The sequence below is a fragment of the Tupaia chinensis genome, unplaced genomic scaffold (genome assembly GCF_000334495.1).
Source record: "Tupaia chinensis unplaced genomic scaffold, TupChi_1.0 Scaffold000570_1, whole genome shotgun sequence".
NCBI classification, from domain to species: Eukaryota; Metazoa; Chordata; class Mammalia; order Scandentia; family Tupaiidae; genus Tupaia; species Tupaia belangeri.
The window spans coordinates 138,320-154,734 of NW_006160084.1; the positions used below are offsets into that span (position 1 = coordinate 138,320).

Genomic DNA, 16,415 nt, shown 5'->3' on the forward strand with positions numbered 1-16,415 from the left:
GAAAGAGTTGTTTCTGGTGGATTCAGTAGGACTCAGAAACATTGCCACACACTTATTGGGCTCCTTGTGGCATGAGTGCTCTGTTTCCAGTGTGTTATGAGTTGCATGAGCTTGTGGCTTTTCCAGAGAATCTTAACTACCATTTATGATAGCATTTCTATAGGAAAGTATATCATAGGTCTCCAGAAAGTAAATTGCAAAGAAACCTTAAGAATACAGATTTTTATAAGTTTGGGGATGACCAGTGACCTGGTTTTTGCACAAAGTGTTTGTACTTGGAAGAATTAAGATGGTCTGAACGTCCCAGCGACTTCCAAAACGGATCCTTTCATTGTGTTAGAATGTGTTTAGCTTAAATATTGTTGCTATTACTTGAACTACAAGAGCTGTGGTAGGGAAGAGAGAACTTTTTATTATGCAGATATTCCGATTGTGTGGGAGGGTTGTATCCTAGCCTCTCCTACTAATCATATTTTCATCAGTGACTTTTGCATTACAGCCATCGACTTTTAAAGCTGCCCATTAGACACTAACCTGTAATTTCATTTACAAATCTGTCTTAACAGTTTGCCTTCGTAACTCTTATACCAAGTTATTTCCCTTGATTTCAGTTATTATTCGTTAAATGTCTTCCAGTTTCTGGGCTTTTCATTTGGGGTTGGTAGTAGGAACAGGGAAGTCAAAGAAAGAAAAAGACAGTTTTAAGAATATTTTACATTGTGTAAGGTTTCTTTGCTTCACAGTTCTGATCAGAAGAATAAAGACCATATGGTATCCCAGGCAGTTTTTCTAATGTACATCTGGTCTGTAAGATTTGGCTTGGGGAACATGCTGCATATCAAAATGTATACATCTAGGTAAAGACAATTATAGTAAAGTTGATTCTTGGGATTAGATTTTTAAATTTAAAATTTTCAAGTTGCATACATCAATATTGTCCAAAAATTCTTAAATCTGCTCATAAAGTAGAATGTGTGTGTGTGTGTGTGTGTGTGTGTGTGTCTGTATGAAAGTTTCTTTCTTCCATAATTGACAGAGAGAGAGAGAGAGAGAGAGAGAGAGAAAGAATGCCAACAAGGTCCTGGTGCCACAGTCTACTGTGGCCCTTTAACTGGCCCCAGATCGTGGGCACATGTGTGCCTGGCCTCAGGGAGGTCTCTGGACCTGAACCAGTAACTTTCTCTTGGGACTGCCTCGTAGACTGTTGCATTTTACTGCTGTACCACCTTCTGGTCCCAGAATGTACAGTTTTATGTATATAGTTTTATATAGTAATTCTTTTTTTTTTACTTTTTTATTTTTAGATTTGACAGAGGGTTTGGAGAGGGAGAGAGACAGAGAGAGATGGAGAGAGACAGAGGGAAACGGCGAATGCACACTCCAGTAGGGTATGCTCATACCACAGTCCCTTCTCCATTTCTCCATCCTGTTGGGATTTAGGGCATGCACACTCACACACACACACACCTGGCATATTTTAAAACCAGCAGGTCTGGAAATAGAACTACATAGTTGGCCATTTTGGGATCCAGCTCCCTTAACCACTAGACCATGGGGCCAGACTGGTCATTTTTGTTTTAACAGCAGCTGAGCTAGTCTGTAGGAAGAAAGAAAAGCCTTTATGTTGATGTCTGATACTCAAACCACTCTACCTTCAATTACTTCTGAATCTCTTGAGGGAAAATGGGGAAAGTAGATGAAAAATTAAATGTTCCTGCTTACTTACAAGGATTTATTCCATTTTGTTTTTATATTAAACTTTTATAGCCTTAATGTATGTTAATTAGTTTTTTTGGGGGGTAAGGATTAAGTGAGATAATTTGTGTGAAAGATTCCAACAGGGCCTAGTAATAGTTGTTTAACTAACATTTGCTGGATTTGAATCTCAGTTTCACAGGTGGTATCATGGTTTATGGATCAGGTACTTCCTGTACATTGACATTTTGTACAGAACTTGATTTTTAAATGCTAAAAATGGAAAGAAGCAATTATTCTTTCTTTTCTGGGTATCTTAGGATGAATTGAGTGACGTCATCGATATTAAGGATCCAGATTTTACTCCTGCAGCTGAACGAAGGCAGAAGCGCTTGGCTGCTGAGCTGGCCAAATTTGATTCTGATCATTATCTGTGAGTATTGGGACTTTTTTTTTTTTTTTTTTAAGAGAGATTTTTTTTTGCTATAGGGCTTATGCTCGTCAGAGAAACAGAGAGAGAAACAGAAAGTGAGAAATCACCTCTCAGGGAATGAGCACACTGCAATCCATTCTCTTCCATTCTCTCAGGATTTTGGGCATACACATAGATGCACCTGGTGTGAGTTTCAGGCCGCCGGGTCTGGGACTTGAACCGTGGTTGACTATGTGGAAGTCCAGAGACGAAACCATTACATCTGCTGTTCCCAAGTACTGAGTTTTTAAAAAAATAATCAATTTACTTTTAAAAGCTTACTTTTTTTTTTTTTTTTGAGAGAGATTTTTGCTACAGGGCATGTGCACTCACCAGAGAGACAGAGACAGACTGAGAAATAGAAAGTGAGAAATCACCCCAATAGGGGACATGGCCATGCCACCGTCCCTTCTCCTTCATTCTCCTCTCGGGACTTTGGGGATGTATACATACAAGCCCAGTATTTGTTTCAAGCCACTGGGCCCAGGACTGAAACTGCATTTGATGATGTGCAAGTCCAACGACATTACCATTATGCCATTTGCTGGTCTTTTCCATTGTAAATTTGTGTTTGGAGTCTTAGAAATTAGCGATGGCTCAAAGCCTTAACTTGTTTGACTTAGCTTACACTGCTGTGTCACAATGATCTTTGCTGTTTCTTCTTAGTTGTTCATCCTACCCACAGAGAACTCTTCTAGTACTTTTTACAGTTTTTTCTTGCCAAGTGTGAAAATAAAACAGAATTTATAAGAATATTCACATTTTTAAGTGGACACTTTGTTGTGATTAATGGTATACATAAAATGGGTTTTAATTCCTTTAAGAGTTTGAATCTACATGTATTGCATTTCTTGGCTGATCTAGGATCTTGCTAACACTTTAATCCAATAGCATGTGTAATCAACAATCTGTTTCAAATGAACAATAATTATTCTTTGTGGAAGAGTATAATTAGAACCTAATTTTTAAATTTTGCCATGTTTTCCACCCGCTTTGTATCTTTAGCCGTAATGCATCTTTATCAGGCTTATATTTGCATAAGGAACTTATCTAATTAATGTATGGGTAAATGATCTCTTGAGAGATTCTGATGTCTCTCATAAGCCAGGGCAACAGCTCATCTTGTAGGGATTATCACCTGACCTGTGTAGATATTTGGCTATACTGGGGATGTGTTGTGAATGAGTGTCGTTATTTTTTATTTTTTTATTTTATGTTTTTGCTAGCGGGCACATGTGCTCATGAGAGAGAGGAAGAGTAGAAGGCAGCCCCTCACTGGGAACAGTCATGCTATAGTCCCTTCTCCATCTCGCCCTTCTCCCGGATTTCGAGAGCACACACGTGTACATGTGCCTGATGGGTCTCCCAAGCAACTGGGTCGGGACTCAAACCTTGTGATTGGCCGTGTAGGTCCAGCCCATTAACCACCAGGTCACAGAGTCAACCTGGGTGTTGAATTTTGATGTAGGCCTCAATTATTCTTTCCAAGCTCCAGGCCACAGTTTCTGAACTGGTACATAGGCAACCATAGTCATCGTCATTCTCATATTTATACAGTGCTCTCAGCTTATCAGGTGTTCTCATGTGATTGTTCAATTCAGTTTTCACAACAGATGAGGCAAGGAGGTTAAGGGACTAGCCCAAGGTGACACTGGTATTAAGTGGTTTGGCCAGGACTTGAAAAGGGACTCTCCATTTGTCATTTTGTATTTCCTTTTCATGTACAGGATTTCAGTTTAACTGCTGTGGCTCTTGTGATTAACATTCTATCTCCTGTGACACAGTAGGATACTAATTGGAATGGCAGAAATATGTCTTGTGATGTGCAAATGGAATGAGTGATGTGTAATGATAAATGGTTGAACTATTCAGCATCCTAAGGGAAACTGGGTAAGAGCAGGGTATGTTATATTTTGGAGGACATCTGAGAGATTCAACCCCATTTACATTGCCATTTCTAATTACCTTTATCTCTCCAATTGTGGTTTAAAGGTCCACTGAAGAGTAATTTGAAGAAACCCATTTAAAATCGTGCTGAATATTTAAAGTGGAAATTTCATTGTCAGCAAATTTCTCAGGCTAGCATGAAAACAGAATGAGCTTTACAAACGGAAACTTCAAGTGGGAGGGAGCTTAATTAGAAGAACTGCCTATCTTTTCTCTTCTAAAACTAGAAGAATAACTGTATGGCCTGAGAGAATTAGGAAATTGGAATTTATAGTTACAGTGTGATGTTATTACGGCCTTTCTTTTTCTCCATCTTCTGTGTTTCTTTAGTACAGAAGTTCATTCTTTTTAATGAATGCATGAAATGTTCTTTCCATTTCTTAAGGAACACTTCTTACAGGAGTGGTTTAAATTTAGTCATGGGCTAAGCCGGGAGAGGAGAGTCATGAGGTAAAGGTTCTTGGTGACTTTCCGATAGCAATAAGACTTTGGCTAATTATTTTTGTTACTCATTTCTCTTTGTTTGTATTACTTGACTGATTTGCCCAAATGCATTAAGTGAAGCACAAGTAAAGTTGTGTTACATTTTCAATCAAAAAAATTTTTTTGCTTTTGTTGTTGTTATTTAATACAGTGGAGAAAAAAGCTGACTTTAAATTCTTTGTTATCTACCACGTAGGTCATACACTGCACATATCTGAGTGCAAATTTACATATGCAAATATAATATGGACATGTCTCAATACATAATGTATAGTGCATCAGTGTAATATATGACCTATTTTTTAAAGAATTATTTATTTAGTTTGTTGATTATTATTATTTTTTAATTTGACCAGAGAGAGACAGAGTGAAAAGGAAAGTGAGAAAGCAAGCCACGAGGTCCAGGATTTGAACCACAGTCAGCCATGTGGGAGTGCAGTACCCTAACTACCACTCCTACTGCCAGTCCCTATTTTACCTATTTATTTGATTTGTCCTTACAAGTTGTGATGTCTGCTCAGGTGGGGTTTGGGGGGGACTCGAGAAAAACTAGTTTTAATTTCAGTCTAAGCAGAGTATAGTGAAGTCAAATGATTGTAAAGAAAAGTATATACATTTCAGACACATGTAAATAACTTTGGATTATTGTTATTATTTGAGAACTCCTCTGTTGTGAAATCTGAATGCCAGTGTGCTGTGATTCATTTTGTCTTGTTTCTGGTGTGGTTTGTGGCCCAGCACAGTGCTAGGCATGTAATGGATGATCCAAACACATTCGTTTTTGATTAAACCTTCTTGGCCATTTGTAATTCCTTTCAGATACTATTTTTGCAATAAAATCTCTTGACAATGTCTAGAAGTATTCTTTGAAAGTATTTCCTCTTTTGCTATTTTAGCCTAGTTTTCATATTTCTCTTGCAGAGAATATTGTTTGTTTTTTTTTTTTTTCTCCCCAACTTGCTTTTTCATTTCAATATTGGCATTATTTCCTTACTTGGTGCATTTATCCATGGTGTCTGCAACACTGCCTGGCATGTAGTTCCTTCAAACAAATATTTGTTGAACAAATACATGCATAAAAGAAAGAGTAAATACATGAAATTTTACTTTAATGCGTTTTCCTAAGGTTAGTGTTTCAAATAGAGAACCGGTTTGTAAACACGTGATTTTCCTCTTTGCCTCTCACTTACTACTTGTGTCTTGAGATTTACTCAATAGATCCAAAAGCCTAATCAATACACTGTCTTTTTAAACTAGTTTACAGTAATAAAAAACTACCAATATTTAAAATGCCACCCTAAATGGTATATGGTGGTCATTTTTGTCCCTCGTAGAATGTTTACTGAATTTTTTTTTCTCCCAAATAATAAGCAGATGATATTTTCATGCATTGGGTAAGGTAAAAAATACTAAGAATACCATGGTGACTGTGAGGTCTCTGAGCCCATGAGGTTTGTGTTCTTGTGGGGGAAGTAGGCAGTATTTCTGATGAGGGCTCTGAAAAAAAAGCAGATAATGGTTTAGGGGGTAATGGGGCCTCCCCTCTGACTTCTCTGTTTCAGCATGTCCAAAATCAAACTCATCATTTTACCTTAAAGTCCTGTTGAATGTGCTAACTTTGTCGAGTGCCCCGTTTTTCACTCAGCCACCCAGGGTGGAAACCTGAATTCATCTTTAACTTCTTTCTTATCCCACACATTCAAGCATCCTGACGTTGTACCATTCATCTTGTATTACTTCCTTTCCTCACCTGTGTCTGGCTCTTTGCAGCACTCACCTAACTGCCGAACCAGCATTTCTGCCTCCAGTCTGGACTTTCCAAGCCCATTAGCCGTGAAACCACTAGAATGAGGACTTAGGTACTGAAAATGAAAATCTGCTTAAACTTGCACTTAGGGCTCCTTTGCTGAAAGCATAAGCTCCTACTCTGCAGCATGTCGTTGAAAGTTCTCCATGATCTGGATCCTGCTGACCTCTGTAGCTTCACCCCTGCACCTCCCTGCCCTTGTTTACATTGCAGCTATAGTGACAGTTTCCATACCCGTACCACGCTCTTCTCTGTACTGCCTTTGCTCATGGTTTCTCCACTGCTCCACTCTCCCTGAATAACTTGTGCTTGTCTGTTTAGACTGGGCACACCCATGCACCCTCCATCATTGGCTGGCCTTGGAGGTCCTCCCTCCTCAGTGCTCCCTGCTAGAGTTGGTCTGTTTTGTTGTTGTTCTTCTATTTACAGTACCATATGTGATCGTCAGGCTGCTGCTAACATACTCACAGCTCTTACTGAATTCTAGGTCAGGGTCCGGCTGCCTGTATAGGGTTGCACCCACAGCTGGGGAGGTTCAACAACACAGGAGCCTTTCTCTAGAACGTCTGTCTTGTTGCCACACTGTTTTATCAGTCTTTATATTTGTGTCCCTGCTCCCCTTAAGTGGTGGAGTCCTTCTGAACAGGGAGTGAGTACTGATTTTCACCTCCTTGTTGCTGCAAGTAGAGGGCATCCAGTAAATACTTGGGAAATTAATGGCATTTAAAAACTTAAAAAAATAACTCTAGGGACCAGCAGATGGTGTGACGGTTATATCACCTGGACTCCCACATGACAGACTGCAGTTTGAATCCTGGACCTGGTGGCTTGAAAATCACACTGGGCACGTGTGCATATGTGCCTAAAATTCCAGTAGGAGAATCCAGGAGAAGGGATTGCAATGTTGCCATTCCCCTGGGTTGTGATTTTCACGTTCCTCTCTCTATCTCTCTCCAGTGAGCACACATGCCCTATGGCAAAAATTCAAAAAAAAAAAAAAAAAAGTGGAGTCCTTCTGAACAGGGAGTGAGTACTGATTTTCACCTCCTTGTTGCTGCAAGTAGAGGGCATCCAGTAAATACTTGGGAAATTAATGGCATTTAAAAACTTAAAAAAATAACTCTAGGGACCAGCAGATGGTGTGACGGTTATATCACCTGGACTCCCACATGACAGACTGCAGTTTGAATCCTGGACCTGGTGGCTTGAAAATCACACTGGGCACGTGTGCATATGTGCCTAAAATTCCAGTAGGAGAATCCAGGAGAAGGGATTGCAATGTTGCCATTCCCCTGGGTTGTGATTTTCACGTTCCTCTCTCTATCTCTCTCCAGTGAGCACACATGCCCTATGGCAAAAATTCAAAAAAAAAAAAAAAAAAGGATTGAACATTTTTTAAAAAGCTCTTACATTGAGGATTGACATCAGTGTTTTAGAAATATCATTCTTGGGACCAGCCGATGGCATAGCGGTTACATTGCTCGACTCCCACACGGCCAACCGTGGTTCAAGTCCCAGACCCAGTGACTTGAAACTGACGTGGGGCATGTGTGTGTGCATGTCCAAGATCCCAGGGTCAGGGAGGAGAGTGGAGGAGAAAGGACTGTGGTGTGGCCATTTCCCCGGGTAATGATTTCTCACTATCCCTCTCACTGTGTGTCTCTCTCTCCCTATGGTGAGCACACATACCCTAAGGCCAAAATCTCTTTCTCTCCAAAAAAGAAATAAAAGAAATACCCCTTTAACTACAGATGGGAAAATTATTTAAAGTTGCAAATCTGAAGGAGAAGAAACAATAGTGACTGAAAATAGGACAACAGTGGATAGTGACAGTGGACTAGGAGCCTAGTGTGTTTTTCAAGCTTCTGGGTCCAGGACTCAAACTGTGGAGTCAGCCATGTAGGGGCCAGACGTCTTAATCACTATGCCACCTGCTGGCCCCTTAAGTGTTCAATGCTTAGAGGTAAAAATTCTCCAGATTTTTGAAGCATGGTTTACAAGGTTTTTGTCGCTACAATGTATTATTTTCAGTTTCTCTCAACTTCCCCCTCCCCTTAACTGTGCTGCCTTGTTTTCTAGCCTTTCCTAACTATTCTTTCAGCCTGAATATTCTCTCCCACCCTTCTTAACTGGTAAACCTAATTATTCAACTATTAGCTTGGATATTATTTTGTCAAAAGCCCTTTCCTATCAATCACTTTTTGAAAAATAATTATGTATTTAATTTTGTTCATTAATTATTATTATTATTATTATTATTATTATTTAGAGAGATTTTCACTGTAGGGCGCATGCGCTCGCCAGACAGACAGAGAGAGACATAGAGACAGAAAGCGAGAAATCACCCCCCAGGGGGGATGGTCACGCTGCAATCCCTTCTCCATTCTCCTCTCGGGATCTTGGGCACGCACGCACACGCGCCCGGCGTGAGTTTCAAGCCACCGGGTCCGGGACACGAACCGTGGTCGACTACGTGGGAGTCCAGCGACATAGCCATTACGCTAACTGCTGGTTCCCTATTATTATTATTTTTAAATACACCAGCGAGAGAGGGAAAGTCAGAAAGCAGGCTGCCAGGTTTGGGACTTGAACCTCGTTTGGCTGTGTGTGGGAGTGTCCAGCACCTTAACCACCATACCACCTGCAGGCCCCTGTCATTCACTTTTATTCATACAGTTACATCATAGCATTATGTGGCACTGTAATTGCTTGACTCTTCTGTGGGACTGTGTGTTCTGTGAGGGCCAGGACTGCCTGTATCTGGTCAGTGGTAGATACTCAGTGCCCAGCACAGAACTTGGACCTTGAGCTTCTTGTTGAACAAGTGATGTATTTTGCATTTTGGCCATTTATTCTTATTGCTTATTGTTTTTGAAATTCATTTCCTAGAAAGAACTTGTGGAGGGCCAGCTAGTGGCATGGTGATTAAGGTGCTGGCTGCCACATGGCTGACTGTGCAGTTCAAGTCCTGGACCTGGAGGCTTGAAAAACATGCCAGGCATATGTGCATGTGTGCCCCAAATCCTGAGGAGACTGGAGGAGAAGAGATTGCAATGTGGCCATCTCCCTAGGGGTACTTTCTCACTCCTCCCTAACGCCTGTCTCTGTCTCTGATAAGCACACATGCTCTATAGCATCCCCCCCAAAAAAAAAGTATCTCAGTTGAAAGAAAAAGGTGTTTAAGCTCATAAGACTGTGAACTAGAAAATTCAATTTATCAAAGCAACCAACTCCTTGAGTTTCTAGTTAACTGAAATATAAATGAAATTTCACCCTGAGTTATACTTTGTCATGCTTTCTCCAAGAATTCCAGCTTTCACCTTTGAATGCAAGATAGCATAATTTCTGAATAATTATCTGTCAGGAGGCCACAAGGTCCAAGATTAAGGCATTATCAAATTCAGTATTTGGTGAAGGCTCATTCTCTAAGACAGATATATTTTAAATGTAGCTATACATTTTCTAGTTAAACTGAGAAAGTAGGGTACAGGAAAATTCGTTGTCTGTTCTCCACAAAGGCTGCTTATATCTTCTTTTTATTTTATTTTATTTTTTATTTTTATTTATTTTATTTTTTTGAGGTTTTTTGCTATAGGGCGCGTGCGCTCGCCAGATAGACAGAGAGAAACAGAGAGACAGAAAGTGAGAAATCACCCCCCAGGGAGGATGGCCATGCCACAATCCCTTTTCCTCCGTTCTCCCCTCAGGATCTTGGGCACACACGCACATGTGCCCGGTGTGAGTTTTAAGCTACCGGGTCCGGGACGCGAACCGCGGTAGACTACATGGGAGTCCAGCAACATAGCCATTATGCTACCTGCTGGTCCCTCTGATCTCTTTAAATAGAGGGTCCTGAAGTTTCATCCCAAATACAGTGGCGTGGATTAAAGAGAATCTGAACACATTTGTTTGTTCTAGCACTAGTACTTGATAAAGTTACAATAAAGAAACGAATCTTTCAACTACACCAGCAAAGGAAAACACACACAGAGAAGAAGGAAATTCAGGATAGTGCGTCTCCACAAGGTGAAAAGAAGATACAAACATACACACACACCCCAGCACCATTTTTTAGCATGTACACTCATATATGGTACCAAGATGCAACCTATTTTAGTTATATTAATCATTTTTTAAAAGAATTCTTTTATTTAACTTTACTTATTTATGTTCATTTGACCAGAGAGGGACAGAGTGAGAATGAGAGCAAGAGAGAGAGAAAGCAAGCTGTCAGGTCTGGAACGCAAACTGCGGTCGGCCATATGAGAGTCCAGCACACATGCCGTATAGCAAAAAAAAGAAAAAAAAAACTCTCAAAAATAAATAAATAAATTAAAAAATAAAGAGATCAGAAAAGTTGAATGTCTCTTTTTTTCTCACATGATTTATTATTTGTTTTTTTTGTATATACTTTCAATCATATTGTTTGACTTACAAGGAGACCATTTCGATATGTGCACATTTCTCCCCAGACCCGTTGATCGAAATATCTTCAACAGATAACACCACACCTCCCCACCCCATCAATGAAAAGTTGACTGTCTCTTGAGTCATATGTTTATGCTTACTTCTTGCTTTATAATGAGTAGTAACAACAGAAAGTAAAGACAGTGCCCAGTCCTTCCTTGAGATATACTGTGGATTTGACAGTTTTATGTTTTGGGTTCAAAGGGAATGAGTTAAGAGAAAATTTTAAAAAAATGAAAGCCAGCTTAATCCTATGTAACCAGCCCATTCAATATTTTTTTTCCAGCGCTGACTATTTTGAAGATGAGGCAATTGAACAGGTTTTGAAGTATAATCCTTGGTGGATTGATGCACACTCAAAAACAAAGTCCTCGTTGGGAAAGACTCAGGAGCAAGAAAATCATGCTGAATTAGGTAAGAAACTCAAAATTAGGCCCGTTTGTTTACTTTTTAAAAAATTCATGGTGTACCATGTTTATTCCTTCCCTATTATTAAGCATATTATTGTAATTGACTCCTAATACATGATTTCATATTACTAATTTTGGAAATGAGGTCTTTTTCCCTGATTGGAACATGTCACTAAATGTCAATAATGAGACCCATTTGTGTTACATAATTCTTTTGACGTACAGCTTCCTTTAGAATCATTGAAGTTCTTTTTAAAATGTTTATATAGTAAACTTAGGGATATTAATGCAAAAAATATTTGTAGTTTTTTAATAACCTGTATGAGAGGAATGAGTATTCCTCTGTGGTAAGGACATTTGAGTATTAGTAATGGTAGGAAGAGATCCAGTTTTCATTCTTTCTCTGTTGAATGAATTTGAGATGTCCTCTGCTTTTTCATGAGTGATTTTCTGAGGAAGCAGACATAGTGATCTTTGTATCTATACATTATAGAGTGCCAGTGGGCCAACTTTTTAATGAAAGCTATGCTGGGAGGTTTTATGAGCCACAAGAGATGACTAAGCCATATTTCAAATTAATCCAAATGTTATTCCACAGAGATTCCTTTCATAGATGGACATGTTACAATCTCCACGTCTAAGTGCAAGGCTAGTATGTTATGTCTGTAAGTTAGAATTAGAACAGGTCCAGATAGGTCCAGAACAGGAGGCCATCATTTTCTGTCATACTGATTTGGCTTTTATTTATATATTAAAAATAAAATTTCAGGGCTTAAATGAAAGAAATATAAACATGAATGTGTTCTAGAGAATATTAATTGTAATTGATATTCTTCTGACCCTTTCTTCTTCTTCTTCTTCTTTTTTTTTTTTTTTTTAATTTGCTACAGGCATATGCACTCACTGGAAAGAGAGAGAGATCTAGACAGAGAGGGAAACTGAAAAGTCCCCCCCCCATCCCCCAGGTGGTTAGCCATGCCATCTCCTCCATTCTCCTCTAGGGATTTTGGGCAGTCACACGTGCACCCAGCATTTTTTTCAAGCTGTTGGGTCTGGGGCTCCAACTGGACAGTGGGCTGTGTGAGGTCCAGCTGCCTTGGCCACTGACCAGCACCACGTTCCTATTTCTAAAAGTAATCCTATTAATAATGTTGGGGGTGTTTTTGAAATATGTGTACCTCCAACTGTTTGCTTTAAGGAATGCATACACAGAGTCATGTACACTCTGTTCTCGCCTTGCCTTTTCATTTTGTGGAGTATGTGGCAGATCTTCCATATCAGCACTTAGAGATCTACCTGAAGTTTTCTTTTGGCTGTCTAGTATCCTATTATTTATTTGTCCATCATGGTTGACGGGTATTTGGGCTATTTACAGATTTCGGCTGCTGCAAATATTACAGTGGCTTTCTTGACCAATCAGTCTGAGTTAGCTATGGGGCTCCATTGCATCATAGTTCTTTGATTCTCTGCATAGCGATGTAGTATCTTGTTATCTGCCCTTTTTTTCATTGTTTAGTATAGTGCCTATCGTAGTAATACTTATAGAATAAATCAATGCTACACTATTTTTTGGGCTATGTTTCATTAGAGTCTAGGTGATCTCTGCTAAATTAAATAATTACTACTGTAATCTTATAGAAAATAGAACTTTGACTCTACTATATAACAGAATCTCATTTATCATAATTTTCGTTATCTTTATTGTAGTTTTCAGCATATCCTGGGCTTTATGTGTAAGAATCTTTTAGACTCCCTACATACATAAATTTTCCAATGTAAGATCCCTAACACAATTTAAATAGCTAGCTGTGTATGCCATTTAGATGTGCTCAGAAATTTTGCTAAGACTGAACTCAAGGATATCAAGCAGTTCCCATCGTACCTCCAGTTGTAGCACAGTATTTCAGTGGGGTGGTGTGGGAGGAAACCGTTGGTTGAACAGTTGACTTTTCTGTCCACAAGGGTGAGCTAGTTGCCCTTAAAACCAAGGGAAGGCATTACCTTTGATTGAAATTCTGACTTACTCTACTTTGATCAATTGTAGTTTGTTCTCAGCCCAGTTTTCTGCGTTAGCAGTGCTTTGAGTTAGTTTTCTGTATGTAGTTTTAACAGGAGATCAAGCCAGTTATTCTTTTAACTGCGGACCCTCCTGACCTTTCATCTGACCCATGGCTTATAGCCAGGCTGGTGCTTCAGGAGCAGCCAGAGTCTGCTAAGCCATTATGGTGATTCATTCGAAAAATCACCTTTAAAAATAGCAAGGGCATGTGATCTGAGGTAGGAGAACGTGAGCTGTGTGTTGAACAGAAAGTACCTCTTTTAATATGCCAGTGTAAGGTTAAGTATGGGCTATAGGCTAGCTACAGGGAGCAAGGTTTAACTCCTTGTCTTACCACATGCCAGCTTTGGGTTGCTGGGGAAATTCTCTGTCTCAGAGTTGTCATGAAGACTGAATGGGATGGTGTGTTTAAAATCCTTAGCATATTATTATACAGAGTAAAATCATTGATAGGCACGCTAGAAATTGATTGGTTTCTCTGTAAAATTACAACTTAAAAAAAAGCTGTTTGTTAATGAGGTTTTATTTTTTTTTCTTTTTTCCTTCTTCAAATATTTGAAACGCCTAGAATTGGAGGAATAAATTAAAGTACTTTGAACCAGGATAAAAAATGAGAGAAAAGGAATAAATCAATAAATAAACTTTAGGGCCACGAGGTGGTGTGTGGTAGTTAAGGCACTGCATTTTACATGGCTAACTATGTAGTTCAAGTCCCAGACTTGGCAGCTTGAAAAACACACCACGCACATATGCACACATGCCCAAAATCTCGAGAGGAAAATGGAGAAGGGATCGCAGCATGGCCATCCCTTCTGCGGAGTGATTTCTTGCCTTGCCTCTCTCTTTCTCTGGTGAGCACACGTGCCCTGTAACAATCTAAAATAAATAAATGAACTTTAACATTCACTGTTTATCCACTGTGTATCATAATAGTCACAGTAGCTTGAATGTGTACTCCCAAGATGATGTGTTGAAATTTGGTTGTGATAGAATTAAGGGGGTAAAAACGACAACCATGCTGACAGACGAGACCACTGGGAGGACACTGGGATCAGTGTGCGACCCTGTGTTTGGAAACGTGTGCGTTTGTAAGGACACACTGCACATGCTCTGCTCAAGCTCTTGCCGTGCCGTGAGGCCCGGTGCTTGCTTTGGACCTCACTATCAAGAAGACTCTCACCAGACTGAGTCCCTTGACCTTGGACCTTTAAAACCATGAGCTAAATAAACCTCTTTTCTTTATGAACCATCCAGCCACAGGTCTTTCTGTTATTAGCAGCACAGTGGCCTGGAGCGGTGCTGTGTCCCCGTCCTCATCCTGTTTCTTCTCCTTTGCCCCTCTGGCCTTCCTCTTGGTGCCTTAGCAGCAGCTGCTGTCTCTTCAGTGCTTCCTCACCCGATGTTGCCTGGCAGATAGAGCAGTGTAGATGAGGGGTTGTACCTCTGATTCACCCTTCACAAAATATTAACTTGAATTGTTTTCAATTCCAGATAAGCTTGAGTTGGTGAACTTTGCTCCCTACTCTTTCCTTAGTTATGATTCTTGTCATTTTCATCTTCGCCCAGAGTTATAACACAAGAGACACTCATTAACAGCTTCAGCTTCACAATGATCCAGATTTTCCTCCCCAAAGGCTTGTAAATGGAAGTGTTAAGTGTTGGCCCTCCCTGAACTCTGGTTTCACAAGGATGGACTGAGCACTGTTTTCATGCTGTCTTTCAGTGGCTAATCTCAGCCCAAGACTCTGGGCACGTTATTGCTTGTTATGACACCACATAACGTTTACAGTCAATGAACTTCCTAGCAGGGACATCCTGTTTGGCACCAGCGAGCCCTTCAGTGTTTGTAGAGATAACTGTCAGTGTCGGCTTTGAGAGTCGTAGCACGGCAGGGCTACCCATTTAGGCCGAAGGTTTGAATGCAGCACATTTTCTTCTGGTTCCCTTGATCTGTTTCCAGTAAGTACAGGCTAATAGACAGATATACTCTCTGAAAGGAGACAGTTGTGGATGGTTTCCTAGTTGACCCAGACAAGACTGGGATGTTTGGGAGGTGGACTTAGAGAGGAAGGAAGATATAAAAGCAGCAAAATTATTTGGGAGAAAAGGTGACCACTCCACTGATATCTTTTTGTTTTGTTTTGTTTTATTTTGCTTTTAAGTTAATTTCTTCCTCGAGAGTGACAGACAGACAGATTCCCTGGCAGGGTCTTCACATGTGATCCACTGCCAATCTCAGCCAGCCTGGGTCGTGCCCACAGTCAGTGTGCTCAGGGACATTCTGGGGTGAGAGCCCAGGACCTTTCCCATGTGGGTTCAGCTGCATTATTGCTATGCTACTTCGCGGCCCCTATCTTTTCATTTTGATGAGAGTTTCTTTGCAGTCTTCAAATATATTGGCAGGCTTTTTAATGTTGGGAGGGGTCCTGGAGATTTTGCTTCAGTGCTAGGGCACCAGTTTCTTCTCCAAATGCATTGAAGTTTCATCTGACTTTTGTTTCAGTGTAAATTATTTTTAGAAGTATAATTAACCGAAATGTTGTGAACTATTTAGCAAAGCTGATGCATTGTGTGGCTAAGTTGTACAAATGCTTGACAAATGTTACACATGGTGGCACCCATCCAAGTATTGTTGGCACTGCTCTGCGGTTATTTCCAGGACTGCTGCTGGCTAGACCCGACGGTGTGCAAACCTCCCGAGTTCCCCTTTGGAGGATACGATTTACAATCTAATAAAAAAGGTCTTAGGGAACTCAGACTTTGGATTTCTCCAGTGATTTTTGTTGTTATTTTTATCATCGCCGGTTTCTGTGCTTGAATTTCAGGATTTAAATGTGTTTATTAACACGTTTTTGTATTATAATCAATGCATTTGTGTAATAATTGTAGTTATTAATGTCTTCGTGCATTATAATTAATGTAAAAATCATACCTAAGGGAAAACTGTTTCATGTCAAACCTTGCTAAATACAAGTTTATTTTTTTAAATTATTCATTCCATTTTATTTGTTATTATTATTATTATTCTATTTGACCAGAAAGAGAGAAAGCAAGCCAGGACTTGATCTGCGGTCA

At 39.9% G+C, this 16,415-nt stretch overlaps 1 protein-coding gene and 1 non-coding gene across 4 annotated transcripts in view; one reads left to right on the plus strand and one right to left on the minus strand.

Moving 5' to 3' along the window:
- The window catches only part of SHQ1 (SHQ1, H/ACA ribonucleoprotein assembly factor), a 127,343-nt gene that overhangs the window by 24,003 nt on the left and 86,925 nt on the right, over positions 1-16,415 (plus strand). For all 3 annotated transcript variants that reach the window (XM_006158047.3, XM_027775540.1, XM_006158048.3), the window contains exons 5-6: positions 2,016-2,128; positions 11,158-11,285. In XM_006158047.3, coding sequence (XP_006158109.1) covers positions 2,016-2,128; positions 11,158-11,285 — 241 coding nt within the window. The remainder of the gene's footprint in view (positions 1-2,015; positions 2,129-11,157; positions 11,286-16,415) is intronic.
- Positions 6,822-6,970, minus strand: LOC114009602 (small Cajal body-specific RNA 16). Its single transcript, XR_003550988.1, has one exon.